The 18,817-nt window shown below is 34.5% G+C and overlaps 1 protein-coding gene across 1 annotated transcript in view; it reads left to right on the top strand.

Annotated features, from left to right (window-relative positions):
- The window catches only part of LOC132556332 (PR domain zinc finger protein 14-like), a 34,661-nt gene extending 19,033 nt beyond the window's left edge, over positions 1-15,628 (top strand). Inside the window, exons 6-10 of the mRNA XM_060220758.1 lie at positions 8,478-8,607; positions 14,030-14,156; positions 14,495-14,605; positions 15,117-15,270; positions 15,546-15,628. Coding sequence (XP_060076741.1) covers positions 8,478-8,607; positions 14,030-14,156; positions 14,495-14,605; positions 15,117-15,270; positions 15,546-15,628 — 605 coding nt within the window. The remainder of the gene's footprint in view (positions 1-8,477; positions 8,608-14,029; positions 14,157-14,494; positions 14,606-15,116; positions 15,271-15,545) is intronic.
- The last annotated feature ends 3,189 nt before the right edge of the window (positions 15,629-18,817 follow it).

The raw sequence follows: 18,817 nt of genomic DNA, 5'->3' as shown, positions 1-18,817 counted from the left end.
TCTGTATAACATAGTATATACATTATAACAGATTGTCGTCTTACTACCAAGCTCTGTATAACATAGTATATACATTATAAAATATTGTCGTCTTACTAAACAAGCTCTGTATAACATAGTATATACATTATAACAGATTGTCGTCTTACTACCAAACTCTGTATAACATAGTATATACATTATAACAGATTGTCGTCTTACTACCAAGCTCTGTATAACATAGTATATACATTAAACATTATAACAGATTGTCGTCTTACTACCAAGCTCTGTATAACATAGTATATACATTATAACAGATTGTCGTCTTACTACCAAGCTCTGTATAACATAGTATATACATTATAACAGATTGTCGTCTTACTACCAAGCTCTGGATTTGATTTTAGATTTTTTATACTTTTTTACAGATTGTCGTCTTACTACCAAACTATGTATAACATAGTATATACATTATAACAGATTGTCGTCTTACTACCAAGCTCTGTATAACATAGTATATACATTATAACAGATTGTCGTCTTACTACCAAGCTCTGTATAACATAGTATATACATTATAACAGATTGTCGTCTTACTACCAAGCTCTGTATAACATAGTATATACATTATAACAGATTGTCGTCTTACTACCAAACTCTGTATAACATAGTATATACATTATAACAGATTGTCGTCTTACTACCAAGCTCTGTATAACATAGTATATACATTATAACAGATTGTCGTCTTACCCAAGCTCTGTATAACATAGTATATACATTATAACAGATTGTCGTATATACATTATAACTTACTACCAAGCTCTGTATAACATAGTATATACATTATATCAGATTGTCGTCTTACTACCAAGCTCTGTATAACATAGTATATACAGGATAACAGATTGTCGTCTTACTACCAAGCTCTGTATAACATAGTATATACATTATAACAGATTGTCGTCTTACTACCAAGCTCTGTATAACATAGTATATACATTAAACATTATAACAGATTGTCGTCTTACTACCAAGCTCTGTATAACATAGTATATACAGGATAACAGATTGTCGTCTTACTACCAAGCTCTGTATAACATAGTATATACAGGATAACAGATTGTCGTCTTACTACCAAGCTCTGTATAACATAGTATATACATTATAACAGATTGTCGTCTTACTACCAAGCTCTGTATTATATACATTATAACAGATTTGTCGTCTTACTACCAAGTCGTCTTACTACCAAGCTCTGTATAACATCTGTATATACATAGTATATACATTATAACAGATTGTCGTCTTACTACCAAGCTCTGTATAACATAGTATATACAATAAACATTATAACAGATTGTCGTCTTACTACCAAGCTCTGTATAACATAGTATATACATTATAACAGATTGTCGTCTTACTACCAAGCTCTGTATAACATAGTATATACATTATAACAGATTGTCGTCTTACTACCAAGCTCTGTATAACATAGTATATACATTATAACAGATTGTCGTCTTACTACCAAGCTCTGTATAACATAGTATATACATTATAACAGATTGTCGTCTTACTACCAAGCTCTGTATAACATAGTATATACATTATAACAGATTGTCGTCTTACTACCAAGCTCTGTATAACATAGTATATACATTATAACAGTATATACATTATAACAGTCGTCTTACTACCAAGCTCTGTATAACATAGTATATACATTAAACATTATAACAGATTGTCGACTTACTACCAAGCTCTGTATAACATAGTATATACATTATAACAGATTGTCGTCTTACTACCAAGCTCTGTATAACATAGTATATACATTATAACAGATTGTCGTCTTACTACCAAGCTCTGTATAACATAGTATATACATTATAACAGATTGTCGTCTTACTACCAAGCTCTGTATAACATAGTATATACATTATAACAGATTGTCGTCTTACTACCAAGCTCTGTATAACATAGTATATACATTAAACATTATAACAGATTGTCGTCTTACATTATAACCAAGCTCTGTATAACATAGTATATACATTATAACAGATTGTCGTCTTACTACCAAGCTCTGTATAACATAGTATATACATTATAACAGATTGTCGTCTTACTACCAAGCTCTGTATAACATAGTATATACATTATAACAGATTGTCGTCTTACTACCAAGCTCTGTATAACATAGTATATACATTATAACAGATTGTCGTCTTACTACCAAGCTCTGTATAACATAGTATATACATTATAACAGATTGTCGTCTTACTACCAAGCTCTGTATAACATAGTATATACATTATAACAGATTGTCGTCTTACTACCAAGCTCTGTATAACATAGTATATACATTATAACAGATTGTCGTCTTACTACCAAGCTCTGTATAACATAGTATATACATTATAACAGATTGTCGTCTTACTACCAAGCTCTGTATAACATAGTATATACATTATAACAGATTGTCGTCTTACTACCAAGCTCTGTATAACATAGTATATACATTATAACAGATTGTCGTCTTACTACCAAGCTCTGTATAACATAGTATATACATTAAACATTATAACAGATTGTCGTCTTACTACCAAGCTCTGTATAACATAGTATATACATTATAACAGATTGTCGTCTTACTACCAAGCTCTGTATAACATAGTATATACATTATATACAGATTGTCGTCTTACTACCAAGCTCTGTATAACATAGTATATACATTATAACAGATTGTCGTCTTACTACCAAGCTCTGTATAACATAGTATATACATTATAACAGATTGTCGCCTTACTACCAAGCTCTGTATAACATAGTATATACATTATAACAGATTGTCGTCTTACTACCAAGCTCTGTATAACATAGTATATACATTATAACAGATTGTCGTCTTACTACCAAACTCTGTTACTTACTCAGTATATACTTTCAATATATCAAAAGATGACTATCTTACTGCATGTGTCAATCTATATACGTATAAATGTTATATATTAATCAGTCTTAATTAACTTAATCTTAACCCTCAATAAATAACTAACAATTAAGAAATATTCACTTACAGTATAACACTCATGACCTTAAAATTACATTGGTTGATAACATAACAGATTTCGATATTTCATTTTAACTGGGTTTTTTTTTTAACTTTTCTCTGTCAATGATGAAACACAGTTGAGTTCTAGATACTTTTTAATGCTATTGTGTTTTTGTACAACCCTTACCATGTAACGAAGAATGGACAATATCCAAGTTTAAATTAGTGTTTATATAAACTTTATTTATTTTACAACAATTGCGAAACAAGTTATGTCAACTTATACTAATCACTCTTGTTGGCCCGGATGTAAGCGCGCGAGGGGTCTTATTGTGGGAGGAAACCGGAGTACCCGGGGAAAACCCACGTGGTCGGGTAGGTGACCCCTTACCTTTTCACGTCCGTTCCGGGAATCGAACCCCGGTCGGCTAGGTGAAAGGCGAGTGCGTTACCACTAATTAGTGTTTATGTATAGTGATGTATGAATCATTTAACCAGGTATATGAAACTGTCCTGCTGTACATAAGTTAGATGTACAATTTATATAACTGTTCATAAGTCTAATAAATAATTCCTAAAACTGTTTATAAGTTATATATATAATTTGTTTAACTGTTTACTAGTTAGATATTAGATTTATTTAACTGTTTACTAGTTAGATAAATGATTTATTTAACTGTTTACAAGTTACTGTTTATAGATAAATGATTTATTTAACTGTTTACAAGTTAGATAAATGATTTATTTAACTGTTTACTAGTTAACTGTTTACAAGTTAGATAAATGATTTATTTAACTGATATATATGATTTATTTAACTGTTTACTAGTATATATATATATATGATTTATTTAACTGTTTACTAGTTATATATATGATTTATTTAACTATTTACTGGTTAGATAAATGGTTTATTTAACTGATTACTAGTCAGATATATGATTTATTTAACTGTTTACAAGTTAGATAAATGATTTATTTAACTGTTTATTAGTTAGATAAATGATTTATTTAACTGTTTACAAGTTAGATAAATGATTTATTTAACTGTTTACAAGTTAGATATATATTTATTTATTTAACTGTTTATATGACTAGTTAAATATATGATTTATTTAACTGTTTTTTTAGTTATATATATGATTTATTTAACTATTTACTAGTTAGATAAATGATTTATTTAACTGTTTACTAGTTAAATATATGATTTATTTAACTGTTTTTTTAGTTATATATATGATTTATTTAACTATTTACTAGTTAGATAAATGATTTATTTAACTGATTACTAGTCAGATATTAGATTTTTTTAACTGTTTACTAGTTTGATATATAGTTTACATAACTGTTCACTACTTCAGTACTTTACATAACTGTTCACTAATTCAATACTTTACATAACTGTTCACTAGTTCAGTACTTTACATAACTGTTCACTAGTTCAATACTTTACATAACTGTTCACTAGTTCAATACTTTACATAACTGTTCACTAGTTCAATACATAATTTACCCATAAATTGTGAAATGGTGTTCAGTAGTTACATAACTACATATTTGTTCGAAATGTAATTTACCTGCCTGTCCTCTAGATTGATATATAAGTCACATTTGTATTAATGTTATATCTTTTTATTGGAAAGTGATGACGTATCCTCTATAAAGGCCATACCATTGAAAAAAAACCCATAAATATTCGAGAGCCCTTTACTTTACACTTTAATTAGTTAATACCAGCTATCATCTATTTTTAGCCCCACGGGTTTAAAAGTTTTGGCCCGTAGTATCACTGACGAGTCCTAAAAGGTCTTCTTAATGTATCCAAAGGTGATATCCACTTGTGTGTCATTTGTACAACCTTTGAAAACCCGGTGATTAAGGTTAACTCTTCATACATGGCTTGATGTATGTCAGCTTGCTTCCGATAATCATGTTTTTTTTTTTCAAATAAATGAATGAATAAAAATGACGATCATTCACTAAGGTCTAACTGACTTATCTAGGATTAGAGTTAGACATGTGATCAATTTAATAGATTTAAAATTATATAATTTTGATAGGTGCTATTTTCAGTCTGTTTTATCGTGCTTCTGTTGCTCTGCGTTAAGTTTCTCTTACTTTCATCATAAAAGAAATTTGACAACTGTGGGTAAATATTCGTGTCCGATGTCCGGTACAGATAGACATTAAACAATTTTTAATGATTCAGCGATCTTAAAACCTTTTAAATGAGAAACCTATTTCAAGGCAATCAATTAACTGATAATGTTATCTCGCCCTTGTCATTACTTTTTGTCGCAGTTGATTCAATATAATAGGCCCTGTTCCCATTATCACGATTTTCGTGCAAGATGTCGTCAACTGACAAACTCATAACACAGGGGTTCAAAAGATGCAGGTTGATGAAAGGAAAGTTTTACGGTTGTATAGCGATCTCATTGAGAAATAGTCTTTTTCTTTGTGTGGTATGAAGCTGGATGTATGTGGTGCTCATTAGTTTGCCTGTCTGTTCCGATTTAATATATACCTTGTTCTCAACTGACATGACTTTTTTGGATTGATCAAGATTTACATGGCAGGTGTCGTTGAAGCAGTAGACGCTTTTTCTCCCAGAACACCCGGTCTTTTTCTTCTTGTACCCTTGTACTTCTTCGGGAGTTTCCGCGTAATTTTTTCTTTTGTTCATATTTTGACTTTATTTTATTAAATTTGAGTTTGGATCATGGTCGTTGACATGTTGGTATTATCTTGTTGTTGTTGTTTTTTTGTTGTTTTGTTTTTTGTTTGTTTGTTTGTTTTTTTTGTTTGTTTGTTTTTGTTTTTTAATTTTATTTTAATGGTGAAAATACCTGTTGTCAGTTTTAACGATTATTTCTTTTAAGGGTTTGGGGTAGGCGTCATTTATTTTCCCAAGGAAATCTCTTTCTGGTTAAGGTACTGTTTCCCTTAAAGCTGTTGCTACCTATTGTTGTACTTTGTTATCATGGATGTTTTTTTGTTTATGGGTCACCGTGACATCAGTACTAATACTTTTATGGTGTTTCCTTCCTGTTCTCATTCCTGTTGTTGAATTATCTACTCTTATTGGTTGGGTCCACGTGACCTCAGTACAGAAACATTTTCTCGTGTTACTAAGCCCTTTGAATTGTTTAATTGCATTACCTTCTCTCGTTACTGTCTTTTGTCTGGTCACCTTGACCTCAATACTGACATGGCTTTATACATTTTTCTCATTTCTGACTTGTGGTTTTCCTTTTGATAATTTTTAAAAACTTTTTACTGTCCCGCTCGATATGAAACTTTTGATACAACCTACCCGATTCAGCTATTCGAGTCACTAGATCTAACACCGCAAACTTTGTGCATCTTTTCCTGTTTATATTGCCTGGCCTTGGCGTTAGAAATCTCTACGATATCTTTGTCAGAAGGACTGTAATTTCGAATGGATGATTTTTTTTACGCTTATGATGCATTAATTAAAAAAAATCTTAGTAATCAGCCCGTGTAAGTTTCTAAGTTTACCCCCGTCACGTGTGGGTCTGAATTTCGAGGGTTTTTTTTTACTCCTTGATATTCTCCGTATCCCATTGGTACGTATTTCACGGTTTCAATGCTTTCATTATATTTAACACCACATAGAAAACAATATCAGTTTAGGATAAAAAAAACACTACCCAAGATTTACGTACGGTTTGCCAATAATCCCTACTCTAGCACTCCGAAACATGGCAGCTCACTCAGGTTTTTTAGTATGTATACATGTACGTTCGCGGGTATAAAACAAATTGAAATGCCTCATGTTAACGGTTCTAGGCACGCTGTCATGTTTGTAATACGGATATCGACGCACCGGCGTCAATTTGTCAGGGTTAGTGTGGAAACTTGGGTCTGTGGAGACATGCAACCAGGCTTTATGCATCACGTGGAGATTTCACGAAAAAAACTTTTAGCCCTGCTATTTTAAAGTTTTTGAGCCGAAATGCGTTAGTTTTAAGGAAAGTTTATAGCTATTTTGACAAGCAGATGGTACTAAATTTACATTTTATAGGCATTGAAATGGCGTATAGCAACAAGGATGGCGACATTTAGTAGCTTAGTCTTCGCGTTAGGGGCATGTCACGTGTTTGAAGAAGGTTAATACTGACTTTGAGCTGTATTATGTGCAAGGTGTTGTAAATCAAGCTCCTGTTGCCTGATTGTTAAAGCAATTACTCCACATCACCATGTCCTACTGCACGCTGCCATCTTAATATCACGCCGGTAATCCTCCATTTACCGCACCCATTACGCGCCCATTCCTACAGCAGGGGAGGTCCAGATCACAGTCGTCTTACGATAGTATTTGTTTTACGATCATCCGCGGTTCCATAAACCCCTTTCCTGATTTAGTGCCCCCAACACTCAATCTCCTTCCAATTAGAGACGTGGAGAGATGCTTAATGAATAGATTTGTTTGCTGGTCGCATTTATGATGAAGAACGTAAGCGTACTTAGCAAGGGCTTATCTCAGCATAAACCGGAATTACAGTCCGCGTTTCCGTGACGCTTGAAGGAAAAGAATACACTTTGGTGATAAAACAAGAAAAAATCAGATTTAACTCCCTCTATTATAGCCGGGCCTTAAAACTAACTACAACACCGAATTCCCCTAGGAACAGACAGTTTTTATCTCCAGTAAGAAGTCTCCGGTATGGTCTTGTCCTAGTCGAATCTAGCTTTGTCAAGACGCGGGATCCATTAAAGAATAGGGTAATAAAACGCTGCCGCCTTTGACAACAACAGTCATATATTCTCTTTATGTAGAATTGTCATGTTTGCTTAAACGTTTCGCCCACCTCTCATTCTATGAACAGAGGAGAAATAATTGCAGTGAATGACTTCTCCTACTCAAAATGGAGGATGCCAGGCACTGAAACATTTAAAGTTGAATGTTCTCAAATGTATTTCCTGTGATAGGTTTCTCATTTATGACAAAAAGACCCGGATTTGCTTGTTGTTCATTTAATTGTGTAATTATTCAGATTGTAAATATATCACGAGAAGTCGTTTCGTCAGCATTACACTTGCATTATCGCCAGATCTTAAAATGCTTATAACAGAGACGTTTTCATTCGATATGCCCATGTTACTGTCAGCTGGCTGGCACGTCGAAAACGTCTCTCAGCTGACGGACCATGCCCCTTTGACTTGTGATAGAGACATAGAATATCGGTCGGAGACCCTGGTTTGTCTACTGTCGGGGATTTCGACAGGAAGGCGTTTCCCTCAGATGTTTCACATTATGAAGTAAATTATACAACCCATAAGTATTGGTTATACGAATAAAATTTCATTTGTATTAAGTTTGATATTGATAACATATCTTTTATCCCATCTATTGTGTTGTGTTGGATAATCTTATCAGCTCAGTGTATTTTATGTTTCTTGTTTTAGCCGCGGAGGGATATCAATGTGAACGATGTGGGAAAGTATTTGCATATAAATACTACAGAGACAAACATTTGAAATACACGAAATGCGTCGATCAGGGAAATCGTAAATATCCATGTCATCTGTGTACAAGGTAAGTAACCCGATGTACTGTTAACTGTGTACAAGGTAAGTAACCCGATGTACTGTTAACTGTGTACAAGGTAGGTAACCAGGTGTACTGTTAACTGTGTACAAGGTAGGTAACCAGATGTCCCCTTGTTAATTGTGTACAAGGTAAGTAACCAGATGTACTGTTAACTGTGTACAAGGTAAGTAACCAGATGTACTGTTAACTGTGTACAAGGTAGATAACCAGGTGTACTGTTAACTGTGTACAAGGTAGGTAACCAGGTGTACTGTTAACTGTGTACAAGGTAGGTAACCAGGTGTACTGTTAACTGTGTACAAGGTAGGTAACCAGGTGTACTGTTAACTGTGTACAAGGTAAGTAACCAGATGTACCCTTGTTAACTGTGTACAAGGTAAGTAACCAGATGTACTGTTAACTGTGTACAAGGTAAGTAACCAGATGTCCCCTTGTTAATTGTGTACAAGGTAAGTAACCAGATGTACTGTTAACTGTGTACAAGGTAAGTAACCAGGTGTACTGTTAACTGTGTACAAGGTAGGTAACCAGATGTACCCTTGTTAATTGTGTACAAGGTAAGTAACCAGATGTACTGTTAACTGTGTACAAGGTAAGTAACCAGATGTACTGTTAACTGTGTACAAGGTAGATAACCAGATGTACTGTTAACTGTGTACAAGGTAAGTAACCAGATGTACCCATGTCACCTATGTACAAGGTAAGTAACCAGATGTACACTTGTTAACTGTTTACAAGGTAAGTAACCAGATGTACTGTTAACTGTGTACAAGGTAAGTAACCAGATGTACTGTTAACTGTGTACAAGGTAAGTAACCAGATGTACTGTTAACTGTGTACAAGGTAAGTAAACAGATGTACTGTTAACTGTGTACAAGGTAAGTAACCAGATGTACTGTTAACTGTGTACAAGGTAAGTAACCCGATGTACTGTTAACTGTGTACAAGGTAGGTAACCAGATGTACTGTTAACTGTGTACAAGGTAAGTAACCAGGTGTACTGTTAACTGTGTACACGGTAAGTAACCAGATGTACTGTTAACTGTGTACAAGGTAAGTAACCAGGTGTACTGTTAACTGTGTACAAGGTAGGTAACCAGATGTACTGTTAACTGTGTACAAGGTAAGTAACCAGATGTACTGTTAACTGTGTACAAGGTAAGTAAACAGATGTACTGTTAACTGTGTTCAAGGTAGGTAACCAGATGTACTGTTAACTGTGTACAAGGTAGGTAACCAGGTGTACTGTTAACTGTGTACAAGGTAGGAAACCAGGTGTACTGTTAACTGTGTACAAGGTAAGTAACCAGATGTACCCTTGTTAACTGTGTACAAGGTAAGTAACCAGATGTACTGTTAACTGTGTACAAGGTAAGTAACCAGATGTCCCCTTGTTAATTGTGTACAAGGTAAGTAACCAGATGTACTGTTAACTGTGTACAAGGTAAGTAACCAGGTGTACTGTTAACTGTGTACAAGGTAGGTAACCAGATGTACCCTTGTTAATTGTGTACAAGGTAAGTAACCAGATGTACTGTTAACTGTGTACAAGGTAAGTAACCAGATGTACTGTTAACTGTGTACAAGGTAGATAACCAGGTGTACTGTTAACTGTGTACAAGGTAAGTAACCAGATGTACTGTTAACTGTGTACAAGGTAAGTAACCAGATGTACTGTTAACTGTGTACAAGGTAAGTAACCAGATGTACCCATGTCACCTATGTACAAGGTAAGTAACCAGATGTACACTTGTTAACTGTTTACAAGGTAAGTAACCAGATGTACTGTTAACTGTGTACAAGGTAAGTAACCAGATGTACTGTTAACTGTGTACAAGGTAAGTAACCAGATGTACTGTTAACTGTGTACAAGGTAAGTAACCAGATGTACTGTTAACTGTTTACAAGGTAAGTAACCAGATGTACTGTTAACTGTGTACACGGTAAGTAACCAGGTGTACTGTTAACTGTGTACAAGGTAAGTAACCAGATGTACTGTTAACTGTGTACAAGGTAGGTAACCAGATGTACTGTTAACTGTGTACAAGGTAAGTAACCAGATGTACTGTTAACTGTGTACAAGGTAGGTAACCAGATGTACTGTTAACTGTGTACAAGGTAAGTAACCAGATGTACTGTTAACTGTGTACAAGGTAAGTAAACAGATGTACTGTTAACTGTGTACAAGGTAAGTAACCAGATGTACTGTTAACTGTGTACAAGGTAAGTAACCAGATGTACTGTTAACTGTGTACAAGGTAAGTAACCAGCTGTTAACTGTGTATGTACTGTTAACTGTGTACAAGGTAAGTAACCAGATGTACTGTTAACTGTGTACACGGTAAGTAACCAGATGTACTGTTAACTGTGTACAAGGTAAGTAACCAGGTGTACTGTTAACTGTGTACAAGGTAGGTAACCAGATGTACTGTTAACTGTGTACACGGTAAGTAACCAGATGTACTGTTAACTGTGTACAAGGTAAGTAACCAGATGTACTGTTAACTGTGTACAAGGTAGGTAACCAGATGTACTGTTAACTGTGTACAAGGTAAGTAAACAGATGTACTGTTAACTGTGTACAAGGTAAGTAACCAGATGTACTGTTAACTGTGTACAAGGTAAGTAACCAGATGTCCCCTTGTTAACTGTGTACAAGGTAAGTAACCAGATGTACACTTGTTAACTGTTTACAAGGTAAGTAACCAGGTGTACTGTTAACTGTGTACAAGGTAAGTAACCAGATGTCCCCTTGTTAACTGTGTACAAGGTAGGTAACCAGATGTACTGTTAACTGTGTACAAGGTAAGTAACCCGATGTACTGTTAACTGTGTACAAGGTAGGTAACCAGATGTACTGTTAACTGTGTACAAGGTAAGTAAGCAGATGTACTGTTAACTGTGTACAAGGTAAGTAACCAGATGTACTGTTAACTGTGTACACGGTAAGTAACCAGATGTACTGTTAACTGTGTACAAGGTAAGTAACCAGATGTCCCCTTGTTAACTGTGTACAAGGTAGATAACCAGGTGTACTGTTAACTGTGTACAAGGTAAGTAACCAGATGTCCCCTTGTTAACTGTGTACAAGGTAGGTAACCAGATGTACTGTTAACTGTGTACAAGGTAAGTAAACAGATGTACTGTTAACTGTGTACAAGGTAAGTAACCAGATGTACTGTTAACTGTGTACAAGGTAAGTAACCAGATGTACTGTTAACTGTGTACACGGTAAGTAACCAGATGTACTGTTAACTGTGTACAAGGTAAGTAACCAGATGTACTGTTAACTGTGTACAAGGTAAGTAACCAGATGTACTGTTAACTGTGTACAAGGTAAGTAACCAGATGTACTGTTAACTGTGTACAAGGTAGGTAACCAGATGTACTGTTAACTGTGTACAAGGTAAGTAAGCAGATGTACTGTTAACTGTGTACAAGGTAGATAACCAGGTGTACGGTTAACTGTGTACAAGGTAAGTAACCAGGTGTACTGTTAACTGTGTACAAGGTAAGTAACCAGATGTACTGTTAACTGTGTACAAGGTAGGTAACCAGGTGTACTGTTAACTGTGTACAAGGTAAGTAACCAGATGTCCCCTTGTTAATTGTGTACAAGGTAAGTAACCAGATGTACTGTTAACTGTGTACAAGGTAAGTAACCAGGTGTACTGTTAACTGTGTACAAGGTAGGTAACCAGATGTACCCTTGTTAATTGTGTACAAGGTAAGTAACCAGATGTACTGTTAACTGTGTACAAGGTAAGTAACCAGATATACCCTTGTTAACTGTGTACAAGGTAAGTAACCAGATGTACTGTTAACTGTGTACAAGGTAAGTAACCAGATGTACCCATGTCACCTATGTACAAGGTAAGTAACCAGATGTACACTTGTTAACTGTTTACAAGGTAAGTAACCAGATGTAACCTTGTTAACTGTGTACAAGGTTAGTAACCAGATGTACTGTTAACTGTGTACAAGGTAGGTAACCAGATGTACTGTTAACTGTGTACAAGGTAGGTAACCAGGTGTACTGTTAACTGTGTACAAGGTAAGTAACCAGATGTCCCCTTGTTAACTGTGTACAAGGTAGGTAACCAGATGTACTGTTAACTGTGTACAAGGTAAGTAACCAGGTGTACTGTTAACTGTGTACAAGGTAGGTAACCAGATGTACCCTTGTTAATTGTGTACAAGGTAAGTAACCAGATGTACTGTTAACTGTGTACAAGGTAAGTAACCAGATATACCCTTGTTAACTGTGTACAAGGTAAGTAACCAGATGTACTGTTAACTGTGTACAAGGTAAGTAACCAGATGTACCCATGTCACCTATGTACAAGGTAAGTAACCAGATGTACACTTGTTAACTGTTTACAAGGTAAGTAACCAGATGTAACCTTGTTAACTGTGTACAAGGTTAGTAACCAGATGTACTGTTAACTGTGTACAAGGTAGGTAACCAGATGTACTGTTAACTGTGTACAAGGTAGGTAACCAGGTGTACTGTTAACTGTGTACAAGGTAGGTAACCAGATGTACCCTTGTTAATTGTGTACAAGGTAAGTAACCAGATGTACTGTTAACTGTGTACAAGGTAAGTAACCAGATATACCCTTGTTAACTGTGTACAAGGTAAGTAACCAGATGTACTGTTAACTGTGTACAAGGTAGGTAACCAGATGTACTGTTAACTGTGTACAAGGTAAGTAACCAGGTGTACTGTTAACTGTGTACAAGGTAGGTAACCAGATATACCCTTGTTAACTGTGTACAAGGTAAGTAACCCGATGTACTGTTAACTGTGTACAAGGTAAGTAACCAGGTGTACTGTTAACTGTGTACAAGGTAGATAACCAGGTGTACTGTTAACTGTGACAAGGTAAGTAACCAGATGTACCCATGTCACCTATGTACAAGGTAAGTAACCCGATGTACTGTTAACTGTGTACAAGGTAAGTAACCCGATGTACTGTTAACTGTGTACAAGGTAGGTAACCAGATGTACTGTTAACTGTGTACAAGGTAAGTAACCCGATGTACTGTTAACTGTGTACAAGGTAAGTAACCAGATGTACTGTTAACTGTGTACAAGGTAGGTAACCAGATGTACTGTTAACTGTGTACATGGTAAGTAACCAGATGTACCATTGTTAACTGTGTACAAGGAATGTCACCATATTTACTTTCGTTATCTATGTATAAAGTATGACTGAAATATGTTGGTAATCAGTGTGAAACATAAATATGTTATGATAAGGACCAGAGGACACAAAGCTGGTGTCGACCAATATTTTTATAAAGTCAATATTATATTTATTTGATAAACATTATGGTTATTTAATAAACATTCATCATACACGCCTTTGTATCGTATAAATCATTGTTTTTTTTTTTCATGTAGGTCATTTGAGAAGAGAGATCGTTTACGGATCCACATTCTGCATGTTCATGAGAAGCATCGTCCTCACAAATGTAGTGTTTGTGGAAAAAGTTTCAGTCAGAGTTCCAGCTTAAACAAACACATGAGGGTAGGTTGAGATACATAGCTGCCTAACATAAACATGTTAAACATACACAATATATTATTTACTGTTTATAGTATTTACTATGTATACCATAATCTTAATATGTATTGTTGATATCGTACATTTTACAGTCAATCAATTTTGAGTAGTTTAAATCGCTGAAGTTATCATGTCATATTTTGTAAGATTTATTTTTTGTACAAGATAAATACTATTCAACTTCAAAGGTCGTCATTAAAGTCAGAATTATAATATGGAATAATTTTTTGGTATCCTGATGACATCCAACATCTCTACTTCATTCGCATAGTAATCCCCGATTTAATATCTTTTATTGACAGGTACATAGTGGTGAGCGTCCGTACAAATGTGTATACTGTAGTAAGTCCTTTACAGCTAGCAGCATACTGAGGACACACATACGACAACATTCGGGGGAAAGACCCTTCAAGGTCAGGATTTATACCTTCATTTACATAATATCATATCCACTTTGACATATTAATATTACATTTGCAACACTAAGGTACCAATATCCAATTTTTTATGATGTCATATCCGCATCTACCTTTTTCCTACTCGTAGAATTACTGTTTTAGAATATCAGACATCAAGACAGATCATTGATAAGAATGCATGTTAAAGTGATCTAGATAGCCAACATATTATTGTTGTTATCGAATAACAAAAGTGATATCCTTCTATTGTGCATAGTTATATGTTATTTAAAATAAAAACAAAGTAATTCTGATTTTATTTTCGTTGTGTAAAAACTTAAACCAAACGTAATCAACTGTTAATTCATACAGTATACCGTAAAGGTCCTGTGGTAGGCCTCATCAAAGGAAACGCTACAGCATTTGGTAATTTGTGTAATTAGACGTTTTTGTGTATAATTTTTTTGATTTGACACCATTCCCAGCTGAATGTTTCTTTATAAAACTCTTTCTAATATCATTTCAGTGTAAATTTTGCGGGAAGGCGTTTGCATCACACGCAGCTCACGACAGTCACGTGAGACGTACGCACGTGAAAGAGAAAATAAACTCGTGCAAATTATGTAGTCTAGAATTTAGCAGTCCATACGAACTCAAACTACATACCAAGTCTAAACACGGTGAGTTGATGCCAGCAGAAATGAAAGTACAAAATAAAGAAGAGAAATCAGAAATTGTTTTCCCTTTAACATCGAAATCAAAATATGGATATATGTCAATATTTGTCAATCACTCTGCAAATTAAAGAATAAAAATGTGTTTCCATAGTAAAGCTTATAACTCCAGAATTATAACAAAAGTATGGACAACAATCTTCAAAGGTAAACAGTGATGTTAACCATGAATTAATCTAAGAAACAATTCATCTTATTCTTTCAATCAATTTTGTTTTCAGACAATATGTTACCGAACCTGTGGGGCGTACAGGATTCGCATCTTCCAGTCTCGGGATCAAGCCTGCATCAGTTACAAGCTTGACAACAACGTTGATCATCCGTCGGAGTTTTCAACATTACTACTTCCAGTGTCAGTTCTGCATCAGCTACACGCTTGATAACGACGCTAGTCATTCTTCAACGTTCTGAACTTTATTATTTTCGGTATAGCCACACGAGGTCTACTTCCAGAGTAACAAATGTTCTAACTTCTTGGACAAGTCTTTAGTACAAAAATTTTCTTCTTTGTTTACATTTGCAGAACTTATTAGAACATGACACAAGAAGAGACTCGTTCTACAACAGAGATAGTATCTGTTTGAGGGATCATCAATACCGTCAGTAACAATCATTTGTATAATATATCACATCTGTTACAATAGATATGATAACTGACTATCGCACTTCAATCAATATGAACGAAATTACCATAGCACGAAAGTCCCCCTTTCTTTCGGAGGTAATCTTGTAACTTCACTGTCTAAGCATGGTGTGATGTGCGAACACATGCCTACCCTTCACACTCTGGGCTGTGATAAACGCTCACGTAAAATATCTGTCAAGAAAAAGAATCGGGTATATATGTAATACGTGTATGATGACCTTCTCCTTTAAAACAACGGTTTATATATTGTAATGTTGATTGAAGATTTTTTTTCCGAAATGGTTTTATTACGTATGTCGATGAATTTGGCTTAGATTTCCAAGTTCATTCATTTAACCAAAATGTTTATTTTTGAAGCTAATTACAACCATGACATTTAACATTACATTTAAAAAAAAAATATCTTGATAGACTCCTATTAGAAAAATCACTAGAATAGAGGCTACTGAAGAAACATAAACAAATGGTCTAGTCATTGTTGATACGTAATTAAGTAATTAGTATTGGTAAGACCGAATTTTTTCTATAATAGTAGGCGTTTGTATGTTCATGAGCTAACAGAACAACTGTGGTATTAGACCGAATCTCCTATCTTGTTACATTCCTTATTTGATGTTACCAATGAGAATAACGACGTCCCATAGTGTATAATGATTATTACCGCCTGTACCTGTTTGTTGTATTACATATCTATTCTAATTAAGGCTGTGCTAAATATATTTTGTTGATTATTTTTGTGTTAATGTAGATATCCTGTATATTAATAAAACTAAAACATATTAAGTTTTTATAACAATTCATATATAACGACCAAAATGCTGTTATAAAATCAATTGATGATGGAAAAGACACTACCACAGGGATGACACTCAAAGTGAAATACAAAGAACATAATCAACATCATGACAAGGACTATGATTTCTCTGTCAGTATTATTTTTCGAGAGGTCAATTTGTTGCGATTTTATTTCATTCTCAAGAATAGTCAAGAAGGAAAGATCTGGAACCGACACAACAGACATTTACGACAAGAACAACATGCAAAAAATTATACGATTGCAACAACATAATATAACTAACAACATAATCATACTTCAAACTCAAATTCCATAAAACTAGGACAAAATAAGAACAAAAGAAAGATTTACACGGAGACTCCTGAAAAAGTACAAGAAGAATAAGACCAGGTGCTCCGGGAGAGTAAGCATCTTCTGCTTCATCGACGACACCCGCCATATAAATCTGGGTGAATCCAAGTAAATAATGTCACGTTCTCAAATAAGAACAAGGTATAAAACAACGGAACCAACAGGAAACTAACGAGCTTCGTGTCACACAAAGAAATAGAATATTTCTCAATGAGATCACTTTGGCGAACCTAAAATTCACCATAATTTTTATCAACCAGCATCGTTTGAACCTTTGTGTAACGAGTTTGTCAGCGAGTTGTCGACTTCTTGCACGAAAATCGTCATAATGGGAACAGGACCTTGAATATCGAATCAACAGTGACATGTAAATATCATAGGTTGGAGATGCAGGGTTATTTCTATCCAGTAATGGAACATTCACAATATGGAAACTGAAATCTGCACGATTATCATACAACTTGATGGCAAGCTTTCCATGCTGGCTTCATGGCAGGAAAAGTTCAAGATAAGCGGCTGATGTAGAAGAATTTGTCGTATCTTTGATTTCCAGTTCTGGTGGATAAACACGATGGGCGTCGTCAATAAATGTCTTGTTATTTAAAGACGCCATCAGTATACCTGACGGTGAGATTAATCGACTTTACAAGGTAATCGTGACCAGTTTTGAAAAGATCTTCAATAAATTCAGCCTCGTTTGAACACAAAAACAAGTAAACAAAAAGTGCAATAGTTTGCCAATAGTCTGTTCGAAGATCTCACCAACAAACTCGATGAAGAAACCAGAAACACTATCATTTTTATGAGATCGTCCTCCGTATCTTTCTTCTTTGATTTGGACTTGTATCTTACGAATTATGCTTCATTATAGTTCACAACCATATATTTATACCGCCGTTCACCTTTCTTGGAGAAGAAATCTCTTGTAACAAGAAAACGATCCTTCAGTTTAGAATGGGATATGGTGGTGTGCAGATTTGAAAAAAATTAAGTGTTCTTATAGAAGAAATGTTTTTCAGAAGAGAATGGTAAAGATTGGTCAAAAACATTTTGGAGTTCTTCAAAATCCACATATTATTAATTCCAGTTCTTGAGAAAATAGCATCACAATAAGACTGTAATCCAGATTTTATTATATTTAGGATAGAAGTTAGTAATTTAGACAAAGGCTTGGTTGAACAGTGAGACGAGTCAGTTATGAAACGTTGTTTATATGGATTTTTGTGAAATTTAGGGATCCAATATAAACGGGGGACGTCCGTATCGTTGTCATTAATAGGCAATCTAAATGATTTTAATACCGGAGCATGATTAACTAGAATTTCGTTTTTTGAAAGATTTCATAATGTATAGGTGGGGTTTCCTTCGTTATCAAGCAAGCCCAGTTGTTTTTGTACACAGGAAATGTAATAATGTTTGCAGGCACGGATTAAATTGTTGGACGCCTTATCTGCAGGCACAATAACATACCTGTCATGTAAATGAACTGAAATATTCAAGTCCATGGTTAATGTATACACTGACATATTATTTAAACTCATAGGCAGGAGTTTGAAGGAAGAAATTGGCTGAATGTAGACAAGAAATCTTTTAAAAAAATATTTGGAAATTGAAGAATTTCCTGGAATGTGAAAAATGTTCGATTTAGACGCTTTGATAATTTCAGAAGATGAAATATTGAAATATTTGATAATTATGTA

The sequence above is a fragment of the Ylistrum balloti genome, unplaced genomic scaffold (assembly GCF_031769215.1).
Source record: "Ylistrum balloti isolate Yb309-2 unplaced genomic scaffold, AGI_CSIRO_Ybal_v1 Utg369566, whole genome shotgun sequence".
NCBI classification, from domain to species: domain Eukaryota; kingdom Metazoa; phylum Mollusca; class Bivalvia; order Pectinida; family Pectinidae; genus Ylistrum; species Ylistrum balloti.
This window is presented reverse-complemented; position numbering and strand designations above follow the sequence as displayed.